This window comes from Cajanus cajan, chromosome 4 (genome assembly GCF_000230855.2).
Source record: "Cajanus cajan strain Asha chromosome 4, NIPB_CcT2T_4, whole genome shotgun sequence".
In the NCBI taxonomy this organism is placed as follows: Eukaryota; Viridiplantae; Streptophyta; class Magnoliopsida; order Fabales; family Fabaceae; genus Cajanus; species Cajanus cajan.
This window is the reverse complement of record NC_138520.1, coordinates 60,570,015-60,588,755: the sequence shown is the minus strand read 5'-3', so window position 1 is coordinate 60,588,755 and position 18,741 is coordinate 60,570,015. Positions and strand designations below refer to the sequence as shown.

The following is an 18,741-nucleotide window of genomic DNA, read 5'->3' as shown; positions in this document are numbered from 1 at the left end:
CTCTTTTGATGGCAATTGCAGAAGAAGATAACATAAAAAGAAATGATGATTGGTTCTTGGACTCAGGATGTTCTAATCATATGTGTGGAGACAAAGGTATGTTCTCAAACATGGTGGAAGTAAACAAGCACTCTGTTAAGTGTGGAAATAACTCTCGAATGACTGTAGCCGGAAAAGGTAGTGTTAGATTGGTATTTAATGGCACCACCTTCCTCATTCAAGATGTATATTATGTTCCAGAGCTTCGAAACAATTTGTTGAGCATGGGGCAGCTGCAAGAAAAAGGCCTTACCATTCTCATAAAAAATGGGATATGCAATAGTTATCATCCATCCAAGGGCTTGATCGCTCACACAAGCATGAGTGCCAATCGTATGTTTATCCTTTTCAATGAAAGCTCCAACATAACAGCTCCTGTTGAAGAATGTCTACATACTTCCTCTGACCTCACTTACCTTTGGCATCAAAGGTATGGTCACCTAAGCTTTAAAGGTTTGCAGACACTACAGACAAAGAAAATGGTGCATGGATTACCTCAGTTGGAAGCCATAAGTGTTACTTGTGCAGATTGCCTTACCGACAAACAACATCGTAATTCAATTCCAAAGAAGAGTGAATGGTGTGCAAGTAAGATCTTGGAACTCATACATGCAGATATTTGTGGACTAATAGAGCCCATCTCAAATAGTGGAAAGAGGTATCTTTTATGCTTTATCGATGATTATAGTCGTAAAGGTTGGGTCTATTTGCTTTCTAAAAAATCAGAAGCTTTGGAGTGCTTCAAGTCTTACAAGAAACGTGTGGAAAAAGAAGCAGAAGCATCCATCAAGTGCTTACAGACAGACAAAGGAGGAGAGTTTAACTCTCTCAATTTCAAATCGTTTTGTGAAGAAGAAGGAATAAAAAGGCAACTTACCACAGCATATACACCACACCAGAATGGAGTAGCAGAACGCAAAAATAGAACAGTTATGAACATGGTACGTTGCATGCTCTCTGCAAAAAAGGTTCCCAAATCTTTTTGGACTGAAGCTGTAAACTGGACATTCTACTTGTTGAATCGATGCCCAACACTCGCTTTGCGGAACATGACTCCTCAAGAAGCTTGGAGCGGAGTCAAGCCTTCAATAAAACACCTTCGAGTTTGGGGCTGCGTAGCACATGTACACATACCGAAGGCAAAACGAGGTAAACTTGATGATAAAAGCTTTCCTTGTATTTTACTGGGTATGAGTGATGTGTCAAAGGGTTATCGTTTGTTTGACCCCAAGTCAAAAAAGATTATAATTAGTAAAGATGTCATGTTTGAAGAAGAGAAGAGCTAGGATTGGGGTCCGAATTATAAAGAGCAAATAGAGGCTGAGTTAGTTTGGAGTGATGATGAATTAAGTGATGGGTTTGAGGAAGACATGGAGTTTGATGGTGAGAATGATGGGGATAACATAAGGGATAGTGAAGCTAGGAATGAAGCAGAAAGTTCACAAGATAGTGAAGCTAGGAATGAAGTAGGAAGTTCACAAGAAAATGTGATTCAAAGGAGAGAAAAGAGGAGGCCAACATGGGTGAGAGAATTTGTGAGTGGTGAAGAGTTAAGTGAAGAAGAAGCAGAGGCCTACATGGTACAAGACATTGTAGGTGATGATCCAGTTTTATTTGAGGAAGCTGTGAAGCATGAGAAATGGAGAAAGGCTATGGATAGTGAAATAAGTGCAATTGAAAAGAATCATACTTGGGAGCTCATGGACTTGCCAACTGGAGCAAAAAAAATTGGAGTTAGATGGATTTTCAAGACAAAGTTGAATGAGCTAGGTGAAGTTGATAAGTATAAAGCACGATTAGTGGCTAAAGGGTACTCTCAACGGTATGGAATTGATTTTTCTGAAGTCTTCGCACCTGTTGCACGCATGGATACAATAAGGATGATTGTGGCACTTGCAGCATGTAAAGGATGGGACATCTTTCAATTGGATGTCAAATCTGCATTCCTACATGGAGAATTGAGTGAAAATGTGTACATTGATCACAAGGTTTACATCTTTCAAAGGGATATGTGAAGAAAGGGAAAGAGCACAAGGTTTACAAGCTACACAAAGCATTGTATGGACTAAGGCAAGCACCAAGAGCTTGGTATAGCCGCATAGTGTTTCATTTCATAAAGGAAGGATTTCAAAAATGTCCAAGTGAACAAACCTTGTTCATCAAAAGAAGCACTGGAGGTAACATATTAATTGTTAGCATCTATGTTGATGATTTGATTTATACTAGCAATGACATGGGCATGATGATTCAATTTAAGAAGTCTATGATGCAAGCTTTTGATATGACTGACCTAGGGAAGATGAGATTCTTTCTTGGCATTGAAGTTTTACAAAGACCAGGAGGGACTTTTGTGTGTCAAAGAAAATATGCCAATGATATCTTGAAGAAGTTTGGAATGACTGAGAGCAAACCGGTGAAGAGTCCAATTGTCCCAGGTTTTAAGATTAATAGAGATGTTGATGGTGTTGCTGTGGACGACACTTACTTCAAGCAGATTGTTGGAAGTTTAATGTACCTTACAACTACAAGGCCGGATATTATGTTTGGTGTGAGCTTAATCAGCAGGTATATGTCAAAACCAACAGAGTTGCACTTACAAGCTGCTAAAAGAATATTAAGGTATTTAAAAGGAACTGCTAACTATGGGATACTGTACAAGAAGGGAGGGGAAGAAGACTTGATTACTTTCACAGATTCTGATTATGCAGGAGATGAGGAAGATTCTAAAAGTACATCTGGATATGTTTTCTTATTAGGTTCGAGAGCAGTGTCATGGATGTCCAAGAAGCAACCTATCGTTACTCTCTCAACTACAGAGGCAGAGTTTGTTGCTGCTGCTGCCAGTGCTTGTCAATTAGTGTGGATGAGAAGAATTTTGAGAAATTTAAATCATGCTCAAGAAGGTAGCACTGTTATCATGTGTGATAACAGTTCAACAATTAAACTCTCAAAAAATCCAGTAATGCATGGTAGGAGCAAGCATATTAGAGTGCGTTTCCATTTTTTAAGAGATCTTGTAAAAGATGGGGAAATCCAGCTAGTGCACTGTGGAACTCAGGAGCAGATTGCAGATTTGATGACTAAAGCTTTGAAACTTAATGCTTTTGAGAAGTTAAGGCAAAGGATGGGAATGCTTGACCTCGCTGAAGTAAACTAACTGCATACTGCAGCTAGTTTAAGGGAGGGAATGAAAAGGTCTTTGCTGTTAGACTCTACTGCTATAGTTGGTTGCTAGAAATTAGGAATCAGATTTTTTATTTGTTGTAAATAATTCCTTGTTTTTAGGCACCGTTACTTTTCAATTATTCATTTTAGTTTAATCATGTAATTATACGTGAGCAATTTTTATGCATTCCGTTAAGGGTTGTAAAAGCTATATAATAGCCCTCTTTGAATTCAATAAAGGCAGGTTGCACGAGTCCATATATTTGATTATTTTCATTCTCTACAATTCAAACCCCTGATTAATTATATTAATGTAAATTCATGTATATTTGTAAATAATAATAATAATATTTTTAAAATAGATTATACCCGCTAACTTGACATCCTGTCCACCACTGCTTGTACATCATATGAAGAATTACTTATATATCATTAATATATATATATATATATATATATATATATATATATATATATATATATATATAGTGACGGATCCATAAATTTTAAGTAGTGGGGGCAATATTTAAATACATAAATTTGTCAAAATATAAAATAAAATTTCTATAAAGATAAATATATATATCATAATTGTTCTCTACGAGTTTTCATAGTTTGAAAACATTGAATGATTTGCTCATTTTCAATACTATCAAAAACCTCTCTCTCTATATAAGTAACTAAACAATCATTTAACCATTCATCTCTCATACGATTGCGCATCCGATTCTTGATGATATTCATAGCAGAAAAAACTCTTTCAACTGATGCAGTTGCCACTGGTAGTATCAAGGCTAGCTGTAAAAGAAAATATACCAATGGATATACAACATGTTTTCTTGTCTCCACAAGCTTCATAGAAAGATCACCAATCCCTTCTAATTTTGAAAAAGCACTGTCAAAACATACATCTATGAAATAATTTTCAAGTTGATTATCTAATGCCAAAAGTTCAATTGGAGAAAATTCAGAAGAATAAAATTGACCAAAACGAATCAACTTCTCCTTGTCAAATGCAGAAAATGAATCTCTTGGATTTAAACATGCTACACAAAGAAGTTACTCAGTATTTGCTTCTGTGAAACGATTGTTTAACTCTTGAAGTTGTTGATCAATCACTTGAAAAAATAATTCAACTTGAAAATGATGTAGATTAGAAACTTTCTCTACCCTACGCCTTGACCTTCCTTGTGTTTGAAAAGTGTCATTCATATTTAGAACCACAATGTTATGGTTTTCACAAAATGATGAAACATTATTGAGCAAAGAAGACCAACCATCATCTCTCATTGCTTGTAACCTTTCTTTGGACACTGAAACTAATTTCATAGCATTTACAATATCTTGATCACTTTTTTGCAATGCTTGAGATAACTCATGAGTAATCCCTAAAATATTTTTCATCAAGTGTAAGGTGAAAAAAAATTCAAAAGTTTGCATAGAATTCAATAAAGCACATGCTTCACCTTTTTGTGCTAAACTCATGCCATCTTCCTCAACTATTTCAAGCACATCAATCGTGGAAGGGAACAAGGAAAGTAGACTAAGTAATGTATCATAATGTGAGCTCCATCTAGTATCTCCCGCCTTTTTTATTGTAGTTTCTTGATTCAAGCCACGCCCACTAGAGATTTCTCCTTTTTGCAATGCTTCTTTTACCTTTGCAATTTGAATTTCTCGAAGAATATCTCGACGCTTACATGATGCTCCAACAAAATTAGAAATATTAGAAACCAAGTTAAAAAATAATGCAACTCCAACATGTTTTTTTGCCACTGTAACAAGAGCTAATTGAAGTTGATGGGCAAAACAATGAATATAAAATGCGGAACAATTCTCTTTTAATATCAAGCTTTTGAGGCCATTAAATTCACCTTGCATATTACTTGCTCCATCATATCCTTGTCCATGCAACCTTGATAAACTTAATCCATATTTTGAAAACAATGACTCCAAAGCTATTTTCAATGATAAAGCATTAGTATTAGAAACATGAACAAGACCAAGAAAACGCTCTATAACTTGTCCCTTTTTATTAACATAACGTAAAACCACAACCATTTGCTCTTTCACTGAGATATCTCGAGATTCATCAATCAAAATAGAAAACAAATTATCTCCTAGATCATCAAGTATAGCTTTAGTAGTTTCACTAGCAGCAGATCTAACAATATCTTTTTGTATTATAGGAGCTATCAACTTAAGATTTCCACGAGCATTTTTTATCACTTTATGAATAACTTCATTGTAGTCAACAAGAAAATCTAAAAGTTCAAGAAAATTTCCCTTATTACTTGATGACATTGACTCATCATTACCACGGAAAGCTAATCCTTGGCGTAATAAGAATCAAATGCAATCAACTATTGCAGTCAAATGAATTCGATATTCCTTTTTAGTTTGATCAGACTGCTTACACATTGCAACTTCAATATATTGCTTTTGTTTCATCAAAGATTGACAATTCCTCCATGCTTGATTATGAAAACTATTTGGACCTCCAACATGAACTTGAAATCTCTCACTTTTTTTCCAATTTGTAAAACCTTATGTTATGAATACATCACCACTACCTTTATGTTCCTCAACATGTGATCTCATAAGATAACAATATAAACAATATGTTGCATCCTCCTTTTGACTATATTCTAACCAACTTCCATATTTTAAATACCAATCCAGATTAAATTTACGAATGGTATCTCCAAATTGTCTTTGTGGAAAATTTATCTCTTTTGGTTAACAAGGACTCTTTTGCAAATAATATCTTCTAACTTCATCTCTATCACTTGGATGATAATCTGAAATTTTTGGCCTTAAACAAGGATCATCAGGAAGCCTTTCCAAATCACATTCTAAAAATCTTTTTTGGTTGGTGGACCCAATTTGACTTCTTTTTCAACATGTATTTAAGGAGAAGATGGTTGCTCTGAAGATGATTTTCTTTTAAAATACCTTTCCATTGCTACAACTAAAAGCAATATAATTTTAATTAATGTAATGTTCATAACATACAATATTTCTTCTAAACTTTAAAATAGAATGAGTAAATCAAAATCAAAATCAAAATACTAAATTTCTTATTGAAAATAAAAAAAAATTAATTCAAATAAAGCAATATAAAAATAATAACTTTAAATACACTAACCTCAAAGACCACTTTAAATGTATAATTTAGCTGTTCAAACAAGAAGGAGTATAGATAGAAGAAGAAGTTTATTTTTTTTTCTTCCAATTTCACTCTTCTACACTTTAAAATATGTTAGAGGTAAAAGAGAACCTCAAAATATAAAAAGAATTAAAAAAATAAAAATAAAACAAAAAAAGATATAAAATATCTAAAAAGAGGTTAATAACAACTTATAATTTTTTTTAAAACTTAAAACACATATATTATTTAATTTATAATTTTTTTTATCTTGATTTACAATTTAAATGCATAACATTTTTTTAAAATATGTAATTTGTTGTTAATTATTATAACATTAAAATATTTAAAAAAAAATTCCTTTCTCATATAAAGATAATTGCAACAAAACTTAAATTCAGTTTTAATTTTATAATTTTTTTTAGTTTTTAGTTTTTATTTTTTTGTTTTTAAATTTTAAATGAAGATAATATAATATAATATATATTATTAATAAAAACTGAAAAGTTAGTGGGGCATAAATTAGTGCATCTGTTCCTGCAACAAATTCAGTTTTAATTTTATAATCTTTTAGTTTTTATTTAATTTTTTTTGTTTTTAAATTTTAAATAAATATAATATAATATATAATATATAATTGTCGGTAGAGACCTCCTCGCATTGGTGATTTACTTTTTGCTGACTCATTTTGCTTGGTCCACTTATGGCCCTAGTTTTTTTTTTAAATTCTTTTTTTGTCTTTTTCATTAATCTCCAAAAAAACCGTAACGGGAGTAATGAAGTTGAAGCAACATTATGCAACTACAAAAAAGCCGTCACATCAAAAGTACACAGGAAATAAAAAGTATGTTTGAATACAAATTTATAAATATTTTTAAAAACCTCTTTGTTAAAAATAATCTTTATTTTAAATTAAAAAAATCTTTCAGAAGTAATTCTAACTCGAATCCAAATATAATACATCTACGTAATAAGAGCAAGAGATGTAACAAGGAGCAAGCAAAATAACTACAATTTCTCTACTAACATTTATCCATGAAAAGTGGACATATGAACTAACATAGCTATATTAATTAATCAAATACTAAAATAACAAGACAACCCAAAAGAAACAAAACCAAATTTCAAGCCTTCAAATCAAGATACATTACAAACTTAAACAGTGACATGAAAAAAAAAATAGAAAGAATTCCACAAGGATGGTTATTATTCAGCAACCAAATTATCATATTGCCAAGGGTTGAAGTCTGGTCTGCTATCAGGTTCCTCAATGCACTCAGAACTTTCAATAGCAGCACGATGTTCAGTATATTTACCATTGTATTGGTAAACTTCCAAGTCACCCCAAGGGGTAGGAGTTACTTCATCTGTTAAATCAAACCATCTAGGAGTGAACTTATGGCCCTTGGCCTCTCTGTTTCTCTTCTCAGCTCTCTGCCTCTCCTCCAAACTGAAAAACAAGTTTAAGCACACATTGTAAGGAATTAAGATCTCTTAGGCAATGCTAATTAAGGACCTGAATGGATAAATTTCTCCTGAAGTATTTTTACAAGAAAAATTAAAATAAACTTTTTCATAAGTTAAAACTAGTTTATGCATAAATTTTAAAAAAAAAAATTTGAATAAACTAATAGAAGAGGACTTTTAAAAATTAGTTTATGAAAAAATTATTTTATTTATCTTTCTTATTTCTTTTTAGAAGTGTTTATGGGAAAGTTTACCCAAATAGATTATCAAACAAAATTTTAAACCCTTTGACCATCTTTGTTACCTGCTCTTCTCATAGCCAGATGTGGATAGGTCACCCTTCTCAAGGGCCATTCTATCAGGACGTAGACGAGAATCTGAAGCTAGCAACTTCTTGGGAGCAGTGTCAAAGCTGTTAATCTTGTGTGCAAAATATGTGTACTGGAACTTGTCCTTCTTGGGGACATCAGCAACTCTCCAAACCTGTGCAGAATGAAACAAGGTTACAATACAAGAAATAATTAAAATTATCAGAACAAAAAGTAGTGGTTACAACTCAAAAAAGAATTTTAGGAAGAGTTACAGCAAATAATATAGACGTGTTTGGATAAAGTTTTTCATAAGTTAAAATTAATTTATACATAAATTAAAAAAATATTCCGGATAAGTTAATATGAGAGAGTTTCTATAAATTAACATTCAGATATGCCAATTTTAACTTTTACATAAGCTTATTTCATTTTTTTTCTTATTTTTTCAACTAAAAGAGCTTACAAAGAAGACTAGTCAAATAGGCTCTATATAGAATAATAAAGTGGCATGCTAATAAGTCATAGCATAGCATATTAATAATCAATAAAAACTGGTGTAACACTGACGAAAGTTGAATAGCAAACCTCTTTCAGTTCAGTGCCTGGAAGTGGTTCTCCCTCAGAGTCACAAACTTGATAATTCATAGCCTCATTCCATTTTCCAGTCATCAGTATCTTAGGCTCGTCAGAAGAATTATACACATATCCATCCACTTCATATCTACCAGCTCTGCAAATGCAAAAAATCTTTTCTTAAGTTAGATAATATATATAACAGTAGCACTTCAGAAGTTATGAAATGAAAACACCACATAGTAGCAAGTAATAGGTTACAAGTGAACATTTGATGACAAGAGGAAGTAGTCATACCCAAACCAGCCGCATGGTTGAAAATACAGAACCACTTTGTCCCCTGTAGTCAGATTTGTCAGGATCATCTCTCCTGGTGAATCAATCCATGTTCGCCCAAAAATCAAGTTGCTAACTTTTGTAGGAGGAGGCACCAAATCAAGAACCACACCGTCTCTTTTGAGGGTAACTCGTGTTCTGCATCCAAGTAACAATATGTTAAATACATACAACTTAACAAAGAAAAATGCTTACTAGTGAACTACAAATTAAATTGAGGTAAAAGCATATGGTACATCGTTAAGCATAAGATACACAGTTTAGAATCCATGCCACCTGCATGGGGATACTAAATCCCAACTCCTATGGCTCTAAAAGACATGTGTGACAGTTTTTTTTTTCTTTCTGTATTTTATTTCTCTTTAATTAAATAAGGGAAAACCATAAACAATCCCAAGATTCGAGATAACAGAAGAGGACTGAGTGGGAGTTAAACAACATTGAGTTCCATAATTCTCAGTAAAAATGAAGAGCCATTGAAAAAGGTAAAGAAATATTACCTTCCAATAGGATATACATCAACTGAGTTGCCAAGAAATTTGGTTTTCAATTTCGATGTCACGTCGTAAGTGAAATGTTCATTTTCAGCATGCCCTGCACTCATTGGAGGGTGATGGCTAACCTATAGCAATTTGGATTTACATGTAACCACAAGTCAGAATCATACTTAATATAAGAGCATCACTAAGTAACTGAAAACTATGGATAATTCCATTATAATATGGATATCAAGGGGGGGCCCACCCCCCAACAAAAAGGGACATGTGAAACGCCACAAAAACTGTGTTGACTCAGCATTGTTTGATGAACTGACAAAAATGAGCAGCTCCTTAAACGTACCTGCTCTGCTATAAATGATATGTCACCATGGTTAGCCATTTCATAAGTCTCGCCAAGAATTGGATTGAATGGCTTCCACGTTCGTTGATAGGCATAGTAGACAGATATAAAGAATGATGCTGCAAAAATCAATTGTAAGGTCATATACCATGCATTTGCTATATATAGGCACAAATGAGAGACGGAGAAAGAAAGTAATGCTTACAAGCATATACTAGTCTCATGTATGGATCCTCAGTCTTATCCGCCATATCTAACAGGTAAGAGTACTCCATAAGCTGTGAAATTATGTAACCAATGAGATTGCACAGAGAGAAAACTTGCTAAATACTGTGTCAATGTAATAGCAAAAGCACATGCAGCAAAATACATATATAACACAGACCTCGGCCATCCTCTGCAGCATTGTCATTGGCTCGAAAATGATAACTGGAAGTGTCACCATTGATGTGATATCAGACCCAACATACTTTTGCATCATTTTCCAGTAACTATCTCGCTCCTGTAAAGAAATGATGCATTATAAATATGGAGGAAAAAAAATCTCCAAAGACCACCATGAGATAAATGTAAACTTTTATCCACATAATTAAAGAAGCTATTGGTTTACATTGCATATTATCCGTAGACAAATAGCATGACTAAACAAGAAGCTCATATCAGACAGGTTGACTAAAGTGGAATAACAAGCAGCAATTTTTATCGATAAATCTAGATTGTTTCAATTAGTATAGAGGAATAACTTCCTCACATAATAAACTTTCTTTGACTCAGATGATTCTTTCATCACCTACCAGTCATGATATTTTGTTTAGACAGTCATGTGTGCAAGCCTTGTGAGTTGTGACCTTTATATTTTCTTCACTTCAACATGCAAATACGATACAAACACAGTGATAAGTAGTATACCTCTTCTTTCCATCGTCCCTTCTTTGCTTCCTCTTCAGCATCTTCAGTTCCTCCTTCTGGGTTAATAACCTCCAGCCCCTCATAGCCCACCATACTGACCAACAACATCAGAAATTGTCAACAAAAACAAACCTTATCAGCTCATGAACTCAAACTATCACAAGCTTCAACAAACAAATCAAACGATTACAAGCCGTATTTCAAGTAAGGGTGAAACTGAAAAATGAATAGAAAACCCAATATTTGAACAAGATCAGAATACAATCAAGAACCTCTTACACTAAACCCTGCATCCATAAGTATGAAACAACCACAAACCAACGCACAACAGTGAAGACGACATATCATAACACATCCAACAAACAAACAAAACCAATTGAAAAAGATGATCTTCCAAAGGAAGCATCTCTTGCATCCATCAGTGTCAAAAGTTTTAATAAAGTGGCAAATCCATGATCCCGAGACACCCCACATGACTGAATTACAGAAAAACAACATCAAAACAGATAAATTCAACAGCTTTCAAAATTCAAACTCCAAAAGACTCATACCCATTTACAGATTTGGACATAGCACTGCCAAAATTGGACAAACTGGAAGCAATAGAAGCAAAAAAGCCACCCCCACCACCAGAAGTAGTAGCAACTTGCTTGGGATCGTTCGGAGCCATGGCAACCCAATTCACAAAAAAAAAAAGCTTTTTTGAAGAAAAAAAAATGATAACAAGCCCGATCTAATGACTAACGAGGCAAATGGGTACACTTAAATATGGGTTTATTATTATATACAGCGAATAATAATGAACAACAAGAATATATTATTATAATATATAGAGAGAACAGCGAAGAAAGTTGGGATTTTGGTTGGCGGTTCTCGAATTTGAAAAGTCCACTGAATGGAAATCGGAAAGTGGGGGGATATTTCATTATTTCTTCGTTGAGGTGAAGACACAAGAGAAATGAAAAAGGGGTTTGTGCTGCACGCGCCTTGTAGAGCGCGTGGAGATGAGGGGTTTAGTTGAGTTGTGCTTTGCATTCAGAGAATCCAAATTGGCGGCTTTACGAGGAACAGCTAGTGCTGTTTTGGGATTGCAATGAGAAGGATCACGTTTGCCTTGCCGGCTTTTTATTTTTTTTATTTTCTTATTTTAAATTTTAAATTTTAAATTGATGTTCTTAAGTTTTATCTTAAACTAATTTTATTCGACTAAGAAGTAAGTCTAGATTGTTGCCAATTGCTTTGTTTGTGCCATCATATATATATATATATTTTTTTTTAAATCAAAGTGATGGATATATCATATATTCATATATGAGTGATAAGTAAGGAATAATAATGACATCCACAATTCCACATCCCGAGGAGTGTGTTAAAGATATTTATTTTAAAATTAATAAATTTGGAAAATTATAATAAGAGTATGTTAAGAATCGAGGATGATGATAACGAGCAAGTTTTGAAATTAAAATATATTAAAATTATAAGAAAATATAATATTTTATAGTATTAATTAATTAGAAATTATTATCAATTAAAAGAAATATAACTTTTTAAATAATTAGTATTTTAGTTTTTGTAATACATAGGTTAAATATGTATTATATATAACTAAAATTTATAATAAATTATATAAAATAAATGTATTATCCGTACTATTATGCCAAGCTTGAGTTCGGCATCACAGCGCGGAGTGACCTCGAACACGCGCTAGGCGATATCGGCTCGCTATCCAATTAGGTCATAAACTGATCTCGGGCCCAAGGCCCAACAAAACCATAATACACACAAAGGTACGTGCATTACTTATACGAGACTCATACACCCACAAACACTAACTTTAGCATCGGAGTCTCTTTTGCAGGTACCACCCCCATCTTAGAGCACCAGCGTACCAGTGAAGGAGGCTCACCAATCTTACTCGGAGGATCATCTCTACAGCAGATTTCCGGTAAGAACATTTGGCACCCACCGTGGGGCCGATCAAGACAGCTCTTATCGGCCACTCTTATGGTTTCTACCAGAAGTCATAGTAGACGCGCAACAGACGACCTAGATCACGCAACTACCATGGACAACGAAGCAGCATTGAGAAGGCTGATCTAGCAGGTCGAGCAGATGCGGTAGCAACACACCGTTGATCTGCAAAACATGCGTGCCAAGCACGAAACTGACCTAGCCGCGATGCGAACCGCCAATGAAGCAGACCTAGCGGCGTTGCGCACCGAGAATGAGCGTATCCGCGCTTAGCTACCACAACGCACCTCTGATCAACCCCTTCAACCGAGTCACCTAAACGAGGAAGAGGGGCACTTGGTTTCTCAACCGCCAATAGCGCATAGGACACCGACTCCAAAGCCTGCCACGCATCGATCTCATGCACTGACACAAAAATCGGCCCATGAGGTCAGCAATGCTCCTACTCATGTCGTGGGGGATCAACCAACCTTCTGCCGTCATCCTTTTGTGGATGGCATTATGGAGATGCCACTCCCTCTCGGATGGAAGCCTCTCCACCTCGATCGCTACGACGACATGACAGACCCAGACGAGCACATCAACCTGTACACCACACAGGTAAACCTCTACACCAATAACGATGCTATTCTGTGTAGGGTTTTTCCGACCTCGCTCAAAGGGGTCGCGCTCAACTGGTACACCCAGCTACCTGCCGAGTCAATTGACAGCTTCGGCACCCTGGTCAGACGGTTCACGGCACAATACGCAACGAGCCGACCTCATCACATCACATTTACCGCCTTGGCCATCCTCAGACAGGGCGACGACGAACCATTAAGGACATTCATGGAGCGCTTCCCTGGCATCTCCGTCAAAATTCGCAACTTAAACCCCGAGGTCGCACTGCACTCCATGCTCATGGCGTTGAAGCCAGGACCTTTCGTCGACAGCCTTTGTCGACGACCTCCTCCCGACATGGACGAGCTCTGAGCTCGCGCTGCTGGGTACATCCAGATGGAGGAGCATGCCGAGTTCCGCAAGGCAATTCGCGACAAACCACAAGGAAAGCAAGACCAAGGTCAGGCCACGAACATTTAAAGTTGGCGACCTTGTTTGGCGATTACGGGGAGAAGCAACAACAGACCCCTCCAAAGGAAAATTTGGAACTTGGAATTCCACCCACCTCAAATTTTATTTCTCTTAACTTCTAAATTCAGGGGATGTACTCTTTTTCCTCCTCAGCCTTTTTTCCCACTAAAGAAAAGGGTTTTTGGCCAAGGAAGGTTTTAACGAGGCACCCCTCAGAAATAAATCAACAAAGCAACTCCATTCCCATACATTTTCGGTATTGGCACATTAACCATACATTTTCGGTATTGGCACATTAACCATGACGACTAACCAAGGTCGAGTTCGAACCTTGATATGCCAAGGTCGAATCCGAACCTTGATGTCAAGGTCGAGTCCGAACCTTGAGATCACATTTTCTTAACCAAGGTCGAGTTCGAACCTTGATATGCCAAGGTCGAGTCCAAACCTTGAGATCACATTTTCTTAACCATGGTCGAGTTCGAACCTTGATATGCCAAGGTCGAGTCCGAACCTTGAGATCACATTTTCTTAACCAAGGTCGAGTTCGAACCTTGATATGCCAAGGTCGAATCCGAACCTTGATGCCAAGGTCGAGTTCGAACCTTGAGATCACATTTTCTTAACCAAGGTCGAGTTCGAACCTTGATATGGCAAGGTCGAGTCCGAACCTTGATATGCCAAGGTCGAGTCCGAACCTTGAGATCACATTTTCTTAACCAAGGTCGAGTTCGAACCTTGATATGCCAAGGTCGAGTCCGAACCTTGAAATCACATTTTCTTAACCAAGGTCGAGTTCGAACCTTGATATGTCAAGGTCGAGTCCGAACCTTGATATGCCAAGGTCGAGTCCGAACCTTGAGATCACATTTTCTTAACCAAGGTCGAGTTCGAAGCTTGATATGCCAAGGTCGAATCCGAACCTTGATGTCAAGGTCGAGTTTGAGCCTTGAGATCACATTTTCTTAACCAAGGTCGAGTTCGAATCTTGATATGCCAAGGTCGAATCTGAACCTTGATGCCAAGGTCGAGTTCGAACCTTGAGATCACATTTTCTTAACCAAGGTCGAGTTCGAACCTTGATATACCAAGGTCGAGTCCGAACCTTGATCACATTTTTTTTCATTTTATTATTATTAACAATTGAAATAAAAATAAACAAATTTGAAATCTAAATAATGAATCCAAAATTTCTATGGAATTCTAAAAGATGGAAAAAAAGTTTTGATCGAATCATATTATTATATTGACAATTTCAAAAAACTGTTCATACTATGAAGAACGAAAGAAAGTGAAAGAAATAAAGTTTTAACTTAACCTCCCGTCCTTTCCAACAAAGCAATCATTCTTGCAGTCGAGTTCGAACCTTGATATGCCAAGGTCGAGTCTGAACCTTGAGATCACATTTTCTTAACCAAGGTCGAGTTCGAACCTTGATATGCCAAAGTCGAATCTGAACCTTGATGCCAAGGTCGAGTTTGAACCTTGAGATCATATTTTCTTAACCAAGGTTGAGTTCGAACCTTGATATGCCAAGGTCGAGTCCGAACTTTGAGATCACATTTTCTTAACCAAGGTCGAGTTCGAACCTTGATATGCCAAGGTCGAGTCCGAACCTTGAGATCACATTTTCTTAACCAAGGTCGAGTTCGAACCTTGATATGCCAAGGTCGAGTCCGAATCTTGAGATCACATTTTCTTAACCAAGGTCGTGTTCGAACCTTGATATGCCAAGGTCGAGTCCGAACCTTGAAATCACATCTACTTAACAAGGTCGAATTTGAACCTTCAAACAACAAATTTGGGAACTTCTCAGAAGCCCCTTTGCTCTTACATCACTCGGTGCTTGGGGGGCTAGTGTACTGGCCAGCCGAGTTGCCGACTTGTCCCTCACCAATCTGCTGACTCGATCAAAGGTTCACCAGCCTAACCAAGCAGTAAACTCATTATTGCCGAGCTCCTCAGCCCGACCATGAAACATGGACATTGGAACACCACATCGGCCCAAAGAGGCCACGTCGTCAAACACATAAAAATACAATCTTGTCACCGCACTGCCCACGCGTTATGGGAACGAGGTGACGGTTATGCCACATGGCGTCATGACAAATAGGCGTACGCGAAAAGTCACGACCCCTTGTCAAGCTCGGTCTTAACTCCTCGACCTACGGTCTTCGGAGCTCGGGGGGCTAGTGTACTATCTGTACCGCTATGCCGAGCTTGAGCTCGGCATCACAACGCGGAGTGACCTCGGACACGCGCTAGGCGACATCGGCTCGCTATCCAATTAGGTCATAAACTGATCTCGGGCCCAAGGCCCAACAAAACCCTAGAGGCAACACATTGAATCGGTCATTAAGTCCCATAAACTTCAACAATTTGTGGTTATTCCTCAAATTCTACCTAGGTATTTGTCAAATGTTGATCGTGATTCAGACATAGTTAATCCTGCATATGAAACCTAGGAAGTCCAAGACCAAATGCTCCTCACATGAATCAACACTCTCAAAGACCATCCTTTCACGTGTCATTGGCTCAGTTCATTCTTATCAGCTGTGGGACAAAGTTTATGAGTATTTTAACACTCAAACTAAAGCACGAGCACGTCAGCTTCGCACTAGTTTTCATTCTACCACTCTTGATGGTAAATCCATGCGTGAATTTCTGACTCAAATAAAAAACATTATTGATGAACTTACTAGAGTTGGAAGTCCTATGTCACTTGAAGAATATGTTGATGTTGTTCTTGAAGGTCTACCAGAAGAGTATGCACCTGTGGTCTCTGTTATTGAAAGTAAGTTCATCACCCCTCTTATTACTGAAGTGGAAGCTCTTCTCCTTGCCCATGAGTTAAGAGCTAACAAGTTTCATAAGCAATCCTTCTCTCCTTCCATTAATTACACTCGAGGTTATTCTCGTGGGGGTGTTAGTAGCAAATATTTTAGAGATCGAGCTGGTGGTAACAGTGGGCGTTGTAGTGGTAACAGTGGGCGTTGCAGTGGTAAAGGTTCTAAAAGAGGTCGTGGTAGTCGATTTGCAAATTTTTAGTGTTAGATTTGCTTTAAGTATGGACACACTGCCAATATTTGCTTTTATAGAGTTGATGTCAACTATCAACCTGCAGACTCCCTTGTCTTTATATGATCCCACCACACTACAACTTGTGCAAGTCACCCCTTCATCAAAAATTAAAGCCTCCAATACTTGGACGAATCCTAATTAGAAATAGCTCAGTCAAGATGCTCACACCAATGCCACACCAAGTGCTATGATTGTTAATACCTCTACTCTGTAGACCCTTAAAATTGTCCGGGTCGGAAATAAAACTCGAAGACCCTCAAAGATCGAAGGAAAGTCAGCCAGAAGGACTCCTAGAAGACCATAGGATGGCTATCTGTAGGTTTAGAGGTCTTAGAGTAGCTTAAAATAAGGAAGTGGAGGGAATGAAGCCCAATACGGCCGTACTAAACTTAATACGGCCGTATTGAAGCTTCAATACGGCCGCAGTGAACTCAATACGGCGTATTGAAGTTTCTGAAACTTCAATACGGCCGTACTGAAATCAATACGGCCGTATTGAAGCTTCAATACAGCCGCAGTGAACTCAATACGGGCGTATTGAAATTTCTGAATTTCAATACGGCCGTATTGAACTCAATACGGCCGTATTGAAGTTCAAAAATTTCAATACGGCCGTATTGATTCCATAGCCCGTATTGCGCCTGTTCCCTATAAATATGGCGTCATTTTGACGTCATGGGACACTTTTACACACAATTTTAACCCTCTTCTTGAGTATTCTGGGTTTTTTTGAGCAGTGCTCTGCCTAGAAATCACTCGGAGAGTTGATCCGACGAAGTTTTTGAGTTCTGAGCATTTTGCTTGAGTCTCGAACTAAGTCGAAGGGAAATCCATCGGATTTCCAAGTCAAAAATTATTTTTTAGGAAGGAGTGAGCGGGCTTGTAGAGCGAGGGAACGCCAAAAAGCTTCCCAGTTTTACTTGATATATAAAAAGCACGCTTCAAGAGGTTTCTTTTCTAAAAATCCCTTCTTTTACTGCTTTCTGTGTGCATATTAAACTGTCATCATGTAGATAGTTAATTTATAATTGCTTAGAATAAATAGGGGTAATTTAGTAATTTTGCACTATTATTTTTAGAAATAATCTGTCATAGGGAACCCGAAAGGGGCGTTGTGGGGTGCTAACACCTTCCCCACACGTAACCGACTCCCTTACCCGACTCTGGTTGTAATGGCCGAAGTCGATTTTTGAATCGATTGCCTTAAACTTCTTTTTCCAATGTTTTGAGTAAAACATTGGTGGCGACTCCATGAACCCTTTTACTACGAAAACCACTAATCCATGGAGGGTCCCGCTTGGGATTAACATGGATTGGTGAGACATTTAATAAATAAATTGGATAAGATCGACAAGGTCTCAGTTTGAGAACAAGTCGTTCTAATAATCCAATACATTTTCAAAACTAAAATAAAAGCGAGCTCGACCGTCTTCGCGACCGCCGAGGCCCGTTTGGGCCGGTGGCGACAGATGGCGACTCCACTGGGGAAGCCTCGAGAGTCAGTCCCATTTAGTGACAGATTATTTTTAACAAATAATAGTTAAAATTACTTCATTACCCCTCACTTGTATGATAACATGTTTATCTATTTGGCTTTAATAACTGTTGTATTTTTAAATTTACGCAATTGTTTGAAATAAAAACTGCACACAAACCTTTGCACACAACAGTTCCCTCTATACCCGGGGGCATGAGTGATTAACCATAGGGAGTGGATGTTAGTACGGCCGGTTGTCGAATGGGTCTATAGGTGCCCGTAGACCGTTGTCGGAAAACATCACTCAAGGTGATAACCATGAACTTGAGTCCGACGGTGCGTTGGAGCTT

At 37.0% G+C, this 18,741-nt stretch overlaps 3 protein-coding genes across 3 annotated transcripts; 1 reads left to right on the top strand and 2 right to left on the bottom strand.

Moving 5' to 3' along the window:
* Positions 1–2,272: 2,272 nt before the first annotated feature.
* On the top strand, positions 2,273–3,196 carry LOC109816614 (retrovirus-related Pol polyprotein from transposon RE1). Its single transcript, XM_020381685.2, has one exon. It carries the CDS (start codon positions 2,273–2,275, stop codon positions 3,194–3,196), a length of 924 nt encoding a protein of 307 aa, XP_020237274.2.
* A 519-nt stretch (positions 3,197–3,715) lies between these two features.
* On the bottom strand, positions 3,716–7,214 carry LOC145956890 (General transcription factor 2-related zinc finger protein). The gene is given in 1 exon segment (XM_083072708.1): positions 3,716–7,214. A coding segment is annotated over 1 exon segment (1,719 nt). The 5' UTR covers positions 5,509–7,214; the 3' UTR covers positions 3,716–3,789.
* Positions 7,215–7,357: 143 nt separating this feature from the next.
* Positions 7,358–11,688, bottom strand: LOC109816619 (oxysterol-binding protein-related protein 3A). The gene is made up of 10 exons (XM_020381693.3): positions 11,340–11,688; positions 10,789–10,882; positions 10,265–10,381; positions 10,085–10,157; positions 9,880–9,998; positions 9,540–9,661; positions 9,001–9,177; positions 8,716–8,860; positions 8,124–8,302; positions 7,358–7,802 (listed from the first exon to the last, which is right to left on the bottom strand). Exons 1-10 carry the CDS (start codon positions 11,456–11,458, stop codon positions 7,559–7,561), a joined length of 1,389 nt encoding a protein of 462 aa, XP_020237282.1. The 5' UTR covers positions 11,459–11,688; the 3' UTR covers positions 7,358–7,558.
* Between the last annotated feature and the right edge of the window lie 7,053 nt (positions 11,689–18,741).